This window comes from Protomyctophum parallelum (genome assembly GCF_964188405.1).
Source record: "Protomyctophum parallelum genome assembly, chromosome: 6".
Classification (NCBI taxonomy): Eukaryota; Metazoa; Chordata; class Actinopteri; order Myctophiformes; family Myctophidae; genus Protomyctophum; species Protomyctophum parallelum.
This window is the reverse complement of record NC_139701.1, coordinates 19287730-19297225: the sequence shown is the minus strand read 5'-3', so window position 1 is coordinate 19297225 and position 9496 is coordinate 19287730. Positions and strand designations below refer to the sequence as shown.

Below are 9496 nucleotides of genomic sequence, written 5' to 3'. Positions count from 1 at the left end.
TGTGTGTGTGTGTGTGTGTGTGTGTGTGTGTGTGTGTGTGTGTGTGTGTGTGTGTGTGTGTGTGTGTGTGTGTGTGTGTGTGTGTGTGTGTGTGTGTGTGTGTGTGTGTGTGTGTGTGCGTGCGTGCGTGCGTGCGTGCGTGCGTGCGTGCGTGCGTGCGCGCCCTAACACAAAATTTGTGAGGGCTGAGAAATGTATTTGAGATATAAATAGATATTTTGCTGTTTTGGTTTTTACTGGGGCATATTGAACCAGTTTATTATGTATGTATATTTTAATCACTCCAGTTTGATTACATTGATTACACATGTTTGAGTTGTTTTTTTAATCTAGAACCTTCGGTTTATAAACGCCTGAGCTTTTTTTTTGTGCCACACTTGCATGAAAGATGCAAGTGACATCAAAGTACATAACCTTGTATAATTTAGGTGAAATGACAGCGGAAATGTGAAAATGTGCCTAATGGTCTTGAAGTGCAAACCTTGTACTTCCACAGAAGCAGCTAGGGACGATGCAAGTGAAAATGAAATACCTTGTAATTTAAACGGAGAGTATTTTTTTTTTAAATGGTGATGATATTGAAACTCAAACCTTTGGTTTTCAAACCACTGACACAGCTCTCACGCCTCAGGGACATCATGGTGGAAGTGATAACTCTTCAGTGAAGATTTTCCAAGAACACATATTGAAACCAAGAACCTTCTGCTTACAAATCAGTGATCACATATTCTGTGCGCTATAGAGACTTGGATAATACTGGTGACAAGGAAATACTTAAACTAAGTTAAGGATTACATATTAATCTAGCTAAATAATAACCAATAGCCTAAAACATGTTGTGATCTTGTAGGCTTTAAACATGCAAATGTGTTTTATTACAATAATGGCATTCATATTCATTTTGTACAAGTATAGTAATAGTAATACAAACGTGTGCGTATGTTTGTGTGCATGCGTGCGCAATGTTTTGAATGTTTGATGGAGCTTTCAGCTCCCTCAGCATTGCAGTCTAAATACTGCCCCACCTGCTGGTTGGTGGCTTCTACCAGTCTAAATACTGCCCCACCTGCTGGTTGGAGGCTTCTACCAGTCTAAATACTGCCCCACCATGCCCTCCGACTGACTCTGGTTAGGAGAGCAATGACAACGTTATGTGCTCATGGCAGTGCAGTGTGTTTGTGCTGTGCAGTGTGCATGATTGGAGTGTGTGTGTGTGTGTGTGTGTGTGTGTGTGTGTGTGTGTGTGTGTGTGTGTGTGTGTGTGTGTGTGTGTGTATGTGTGTGTGTGTGTGTGTGTGTGTGTGCTGTGCAGTGTGCATGGTTGGAGGGGCGTGCCACGGTGCCAGTGTATTCTCATAGGATATAGCAGCAGCTGTCTCTACATGTGTACTTTTTTGGATTAAGTCTTACTATTCTGAACCTGCTGCTGCTTGCTCCATCGCCAGACATCCCTGAATTGAGCTAAACTAGGATAAACTCTTCATTCAACAAACCCTCAATCTGTGAACAGAGACATGTTGTCACGCCCTGCTCCTCTGCCTTTGAATTTGAACTGTGATTACAGCTCCAACACCACTGGACTAATATTTTTGCACGACCATTTATAGGGTGACCACAAATGGTATGACCATATACAACTGTCTTTATTTGGTTTTGGTATTTTCTGCCTTTTCATTATGTTCGGTATTGGTCATTGGTATTTTCTGTTTTGGTCTTGGACCTTTTTAGATATGGTTCTGTTATTTCGGTATGTTTTGTATTTTGTCTTGTACTCCTGTTGTTGCCTTGGTTTTGTGTATCTTATTTTGTAGTTTTGTTCTGTGCCTTCCTGCCTCTTGTTTGGTGTTTCCTGTTCTGTCTTACCAAACTCATTATTTTAGTCACATGTGTTCTGTTTGCCTGTTAGCCTATCCTGTGTTTGATTGTATTTTGAGTTCACCTGTGTCCTGTTACCCCTGTCTATTTAAGCCCTGTGTTTTCAGTGTGTTCTTGTTGGTCCGTATAGACCTATGTCAAGTGAGTGTGTATGTTCTGAAAGGGGCCGCGACACACAGAAGAGACATGGACACACCGAGGAGACACAGCTGTCTCAGGTGTGAACGGCCCCAAAGTCTTCTGCCTTTGTTTTGCCCATTTTGGAAGAACCTTGGTTAAGTTAAATAAACACCATGAAGATACTCTGCTCTGCTTTTGTGTCCTTCCCCGTAACTTATTCTTGACAGACATGAAAAAAGCAATCCAGGAATATGTTACTCTTGGTAAATAGGAAAATTAGGAAAATATCCAAAACAATTGAACTAGTTTATTTTTTCACATTGAGATGATCAGATGAGAGAAATGTCAAAGAACAATTTTCTATGAATAAATAAATGAGGCCCAAGGTGTCTCTACAGAAGCTACATGAATGTCAACTCTGCTGTGTGTTTTCGCCAGGCGTCACCTTGATCAGAGCAGGCCTTCTAATGTGCAGGTGGCCCTTTTGTGCCCACTCTTGTGACTGTCACCGGAGTGGTTGTTGAATATTCAACAGGCAACGATAACAAGACCTTTTATCCTGTGAAGCTCTTGCACAAAGGCGTTGCCAGGGGCAACACTACACTGAGCCAAGGTGTCCTCTAACCCCCCTCCGCCTCCCTCCCTTCCCCCACAGGTGACATCCTTCTGAACGTCAACGGGGTTGACCTGACGGGGGTGACGCGGAGCGAGGCGGTGGCCAACCTGAAGAACACCTCGTCCCCCGTGGTGCTCAAGGTCCTGGAGATGCGGCCGCCGGACGAGTGCCAGCCCGAGTGCACCCTGCCCCCCTGCCTCGCCCCCTCGCTCACCGTCAGCACCAATAACACGCCACCCAACGACGACTACTCCCCGCTGTGGGTGTCATGGCTGCAAGTTCCCAGGTGAGGCCCGAACATGGCCATTGTGATGCTCCCTAAATCAATGTTTCCCAAACACTGTTTTTGAGGGTTGCTAATCCCTCCTATATTCAGTAACTCTGAAACGACCTGCACTGCATGAACTGGTGTGCTTGCTTGTAGAACTACGTTATACATCCTAGCTAGGCTATAACAGGAATACAATACAGATAAAGATAAGAATTGATATCGCCAATCGTCCCCTCTTAACAGTTCGAACACAGAGCGAGAGCAGCTGGCGAGCAGAGGGGCTGCCACAGACACTAGCAGAGGGGCTGCCACAGACACTAGCAGAGAGATGTCATTAATACAGTGTCCGGGGCCTCCTATCTATTAGATGCCATTAAATACAGTGTCCGGGGGATCCTATCTATTAGATGCCATTAATACAGTGTCCTGGGTGCAGTTAGGGCTCAAGTGGCTTTCTTAGGGACACTACACTGGGCAAGCTGTGGGTTAAACTGGTGACCTTCCGATTACCAGACGGCCTGCCTACCCACTTATTTCTTTACTCTCTCTCTCTGCCATGTCGTTCTCGTCGCTTTAAGTCTCGTAATCATTTCCTTCCCCTTTCCTAGTTTATGACCCCTGCCAGCCAGCACCAGCTGAAACCCTGACAGGGCCAGCTGGCCACAGCGGAAGAGACAGAATACTAATTATCTGCTGCAAAGCAAAGTTTCAACTCCCAATATTCAGCACTATTGCATAGAGGTGCAAAGAGAGACTTGCCTTCAGTCACCTCACCTCCCCCTGTTTCGCGTTTTTCTGGGTGAGAGCTTGTCAACCTGAAATACTGACTGTTCCACATAGCTGGTGTTCTCCTCTCGTTACCCACCCCCTCCCGTTCTTTTAAGCAGCTTAGACTAGGAGTGTGCCAACTTTAAAGGGATTAAAACACTGCACAACTTCCCATTTCCCATCTCTAGTGCATCTACTGTCTCTGTCTCCCCTTCCTCCTCTCCTCTTTATTCGGCCTGACACCTTCCAGGGTTATTATAGTTAACTAAAACTAAAAGGGAGACATTAATATTGTTAACCGAAACTAAAATAAAGAGAGAAAAGAAAACTAGATAAAAAAATATATATATATCGGCACAAAATCGATTTGCATTTACTTCCTTTAAGGAGGTGCCCAAAATAGGGACACCATGGGTTCATGTATAGGTTGAGGTTCAGAACTTCTCAGTCTGTATTCGGCTCACCCTGTGCAGTTGGAGGTCTCAAAGGAAAGGCTTCCCCCTTTAAGCCTGCTACACAGCTTCTGCTCGTGATGAGTGCTAAAAAGGAAAAAGGCGAAATTTCCGCCTTACTGGCAAAATCGATTAGGAGCGAAAAGCAAGTATAGTGAGTCAATGACAGGGTTTCAGCGCAGAGCGGCAACACGCCTAACAGGATCGGAAAAAGATTTTCCACTTTCACTTTCATTTTCACTTACCCCTCGGGTTCCGTGTGCCAGACTAATGGACCCGTTTCTAAAAGCTGAGCGTGACCTGGGAGAAAACGTCACACCCCTCTCGGTTCTCCTTAAAGAGTGGGGCGTCAGGGGGACTGGAGTCAGCAGTCTAGCTACCGGTCTCTAGTACTACTAAAATGATCATAGTGATTATGTTGCTGAACATTGTGCTTATCGGTGTCATATCTTTTGTCAAACGGTATGTAATGGTCTCTGTGATTTTATCGTTCCTCTGTGAGCCTGATGGATGGGAGGGGTACGGGCTTTTACAACGTTCTGGTTATTAATCCTTGTGTAAGGGTGATAAGTGTAAGCTGCAACAGCTGACCAAATAAAATGTTCAGATTAAGTTTAATTAACCTAAAGTCACACTTTTAGCTTTCCACTTTCACAGCGTGATTTTGCTATTTCAGGCGGACACATTATTTTGAAGCTAGCTGTGTGGCCGAGAGATGCAATGTTTGTTCACCTACCCTTCTGGCCCTCCTAGGCACCTATACTAACACTCTGTATCTCTCCTGGCCCTCCTAGGCACCTGTACTAACACTATATCTCTCCTGGCCCTCCTAGGCTCCTGTACTAACACTCTGTGGCCCTCATTTATCAATCGAGTGTAAAATCTGCCACAGATTCGAGTGCAGGTTTCGTAGTACACCCACGTCGCCACGGCATTTATAAAGTGATCGCAAACAGCTGATCCTTCCTTAATTTCGTTCTCACGTTAATAAATGTCACGGCTGAATTTGATCTGGCACGCCCTAAGAACTCAAGCCTCGCCCTCGTTTTTGCGACATGAACAACAGCAATACGTTTCCTGAAACCATGGTTACATGAAAAAATAGGTTTCTCCCGTGCCTTGCTGCCCGCCTCACCCCCCTCTCTCATACACACGCACAGTACGCACACGCAACTTGCAAGCCCAACTAACTGGTGTGTTGTTAAACAAATAAAGAATGAACACCTGCATGAATTAAATAAAGTTGTAGTCTGTTTCCCTCTCACCTCGCTTGCCTTGCTGTCATGCACGCACACACCTACATGACACATTAAATAAAGCTGTCTGTTTCTCCTCTCGCTTCGCTTCCCTTGCTGCCCGCCTCACCCCCCGCACGCACGCACATATCGCTATTTGCAACTTTCACTGTGTGTTGTTAGTTGTATATTAAATTATTAAAGTATTTTTAATTTAATATACAACAAGATATATTAGTGAACGAAAATCTGAAACTGTGAACCATAATTAAATAACAAATAGGCACACACACGCTGCTGTTTTGCAGGTGCTCCTCCTGTCCTGTCTGTCCTGTCTGTCTGTCTGTCTGTCTCTCTCTATCACAGTGGTCCGTCCGTGACCAACTGACCATGCACGTTCCGACGTTCGACAGTCTATTTAGATTGCCTCGCAGTCGTTAGTCACTGCAGTGGCCGGGCTGTCAACTGTCATTATATGAATGTGCAGCCAAAACCGTATCCTCATGTGGCTGGTGCATGGGCTGGCTGGGTAATATACAGTACCTATATCTCCGATGCAGTTCCCACTTGCGCTGGGAGCCTGGCACGGTACATTTGGCATTCGAGCGACGCGTCGGGTTTATTATATTGCACATACCGTAAAAAAGACATCTGCCTTCATGCTGTAGATTAGGCTACAGTAGGCTATACCTGCACGTTGGGACTCTCCGCAGCTGAGCTGCAGCACTGCTGCACTATACTCTCCAACGTCCCGTCATGGAAATATTTCAGCACAGACAGCCCAAATCCTCGCATGTATGCGCTCATGCAAAACACTGTTTAAATGGCTTAAGCATCTCTTGCAACATTGTTTTTAATTGCGCAATTTTATCTCCTACTAATTTCATATGACACATGTATTCCTTAACATTTTTATTTATTTATTCTTTACATGTAGCCCATTATACATACATTTTATATAAACATTTTAGGAGTTAATACATATATGTTTAGATGCCTGTGACAGCCTCTCAGCAGTTCAGACAAGGCTGCTCCGCTTGTGTAAGACAGAAAAAAAGCGTACGGCAGCTCCCGACCAGACGTGACTATTTGTTCTACTCAAGTTCAATTTCAAGCTTTGCCGGAAATGTTAAATGCCGAAAATGTCGGTAATTTCGGCGTGCGCCCATATTTTGGCGTACGCATGGTTGATAAATGAGGGCCTGTATCTCTTCTGGCCCTCCTAGGCTCCTGTACTAACACTCTGTAACTGTATCTCTCCTGGCCCTCCTAGGCACCTGTACTAACACTATCTCTCCTGGCCCTCCTAGGCTCCTGTACTAACACTCTGTATCTCTTCTGGCCCTCCTAGGCTCCTGTACTAACACTCTGTATCTCTCCTGGCCCTCCTAGGCACCTGTACTAACACTCTGTGGGCTGTATTTTGCGTGTCTTAAGTACCAGGTCTTATTACCTAACTTGAGTAAACTAAAGACCTGGAGGCGTGATCAATGCCATTTGGCTATTCTGAGTGGCCAAAGAGCATTGATCACGCCTCCAGGTCTTTCGTTTACTCAAGTTAGGTAATAAGACCTGGTACTTAAGACACGCAAAATACAGCCCTGTATCTCTCCTGGCCCTCCTAGCCACCTGTACTAACTCTCTGTATCTCTCCTGGCCCTCCTAGGCTCCTGTACTTACACTCTGTATCTCTCCTGGCCCTCCTAGGCTCCTGTACTAACACTCTCTATCTCCCCTGGCCCTCCTAGGCCCCGGTACTAACACTCTGTATCTCTCCTGGCCCTCCTAGGCTGCTGTACTAACACTGTATCTCTTCTGGCCCTCCTAGGCTCCTGTACTAACACTCTGTATCTCTCCTGGCCCTCCTAGGCCCCGGTACTAACACTCTGTATCTCTCCTGGCCCTCCTAGGCTGCTGTACTAACACTCTGTATCTCTCCTGGCCCTCCTAGGCCCCGGTACTAACACTCTGTATCTCTCCTGGCCCTCCTAGGCCCCGGTACTAACACTCTGTATCTCTCCTGGCCCTCCTAGGCTGCTGTACTAACACTCTGTGTCTCTCCTGGCCCTCCTAGGCACCTGTACTGTTGTAAATACATTGTGCTGCGGCGGAGCACCTCTGGCAGCCTGGGCTTCAGCATCGTGGGCGGCCAGGAGGAGGTCAACTGCAATCAGTCGTTCTTCATCCGCTCCATCGTAGAGGGGACGCCAGCCTACAACGACGGCAGGATACGGTACGCGCCTCCTCATGCACGCCAACAGCAGCAGCCCGTGTACAGTACATACCTACCATACAGTATACACAGGTGGAGACGATGAACTGAAAACATTGAAGCTTCCTCAAAATTCCACCAAACCATTTTGTGCTTTGGAAAATGGTCGCAGTAACATCAATTATTCCATGAGTCATATTGGAATGATTGCAAACGGACCAATAGGGGGTGAGCCCAAGTCGTTTGCAATGGTTTTTGAAATATCTAGCACCTTGCCAACAATCTGAAACTTGACACCAAGAGCCAAATCTAGATTTTTTTAACTTGTTCCCTCCCAACTAATTATTGGCAAAGAGTGTTATAAATAATGCAGGTGTGGGGACATCTTGCTGGAGGTGAATGTAAATGTTCTTGTGTGATGTTTTAGTGCAGGTGCTGGAGCATTTGACTGGAGGTGAATGTAAATGTTGTGTTGTTGTTGTTGTGCAGGTGTGGGGACATCCTGCTAGAGGTGAATGGGAACAGCACATGGGGGATGACCCACACGGCCCTGGTGCGCCTGCTTAAAGAGCTGCGAGGGCGCATCACCCTGACCATCGTGTCGTGGCCGGGCAGCCTGCTGTAGCCACGCTCCACACTTCAACAGCACCGCACAGACCGTGGAATGTGGAAGGGCATGACCGGAGCTTTGGACTGGTCGACCGCGCCCAGCTGGCTGCGTGTGGGAGGAGGGGCTTATGGGAAAAAAGATCTGACTCCCGATTGGACAGCCGACAGACTTTGCCGCGGGAGTTCCAGACAGGACCTCAATCAACCGAAACTGGTTGAACTCCCCCCTCCCAAGGAACGCTGGAGGAAACCTGGACACCACCTGGACCTGAGCCCCTTCCCCTTGGGATGTGTTGGCAGCTTTCCTGATTGGACGAGAGGGCTGTTAATCTGACACAGCATCCAATGAGAGTAAAGGGGGGGGGGGGGGGGGGGGCGGGAAGGACTACCCAGGGGCTAGACTAATGAGTTGCCAATTCCAGTAGTTATACGTTAGGGTATGCATTATGTTGGACTCACATTTCTTTATTCTAAATGTTGGGTGTCTAAAAAAAAAAGAAAAGAAAAAGAAAATACTGATCCAAGCACTTGTTGATATGTTTTGTTTATTTGTTTGACTGTTTAATGGCCTTTGAAATCCAGGCCGTGTTCCGTTTGTACCAGAGGTTGTCATCTTTTCATGCATTGGGGATGCGAGGTCACATCGCTGAGTAGTCGTCTGTTGTTGACTTGTTTTTCAGAAGCTGTTGCTAAATTTATCAAACCACTGGCAAAAAAAAAGGAAAAAAAGGGGGTTAATGTGTTAAAAAATATAATATTTAAGGTGACATCGTGGAGGCCTTAACTGATTTTCCTACTTTTGAGAAGAAAAAAAGTTTAAAAAAAAAGAAACTACCTGACTTGGTTTCTGTGTGTGTTTCAGTGGATGCGTCTGGGGGCAATGTCCCCCGATTTTACTGCTGTTCTGTCTCTCACGCTTGGGCCTGTGTAGTATATCTGATGGTACATTTGGTTAAATAATCAATAAAGTCATTCGAAAAGGACATCCGTGTCGCAGTACTCTGGCTTTGCGTATGTGTGCGCTTTACTAAAATGTGACCACATGTATAGGAGAAGTTGAGATATGAACATTGTGCAGACCATTTTCTTGGTCCTCACAAGATGAATGCTGGTTGTATGGTTAAAAAAAATATAACATATTTAATTCATAAAATTGTCGGTTCATAAATGTTGATTGTCACAAGTATAGGTGTGTGTGTGTGTGTGTGTGTGTGTGTGTGTGTGTGTGTGTGTGTGTGTGTGTGTGTGTGTGTGGGTGTGTGTGCGTGCATGCATGCACGTTGGGGCCAGTTAGAGGTTAGAGCCTTCCTCTTGGGCATGAAAGTGAATCTCAGTGAC

General features: G+C 45.9%; 1 protein-coding gene across 4 annotated transcripts in view; it reads left to right on the top strand.

The window, feature by feature from the left end:
* lnx1 (ligand of numb-protein X 1) overlaps nt 1-9141 on the top strand; it is a 71787-nt gene extending 62646 nt beyond the window's left edge. For all 4 annotated transcript variants that reach the window (XM_083766486.1, XM_083766485.1, XM_083766488.1 and 1 more), the window contains 3 exons: nt 2651-2897; nt 7412-7570; nt 8039-9141. In XM_083766486.1, the coding sequence (XP_083622612.1) occupies nt 2651-2897; nt 7412-7570; nt 8039-8174 (542 nt within the window). In that variant the 3' untranslated portion in view covers nt 8175-9141. The remainder of the gene's footprint in view (nt 1-2650; nt 2898-7411; nt 7571-8038) is intronic.
* Nucleotides 9142-9496: the final 355 nt, after the last annotated feature.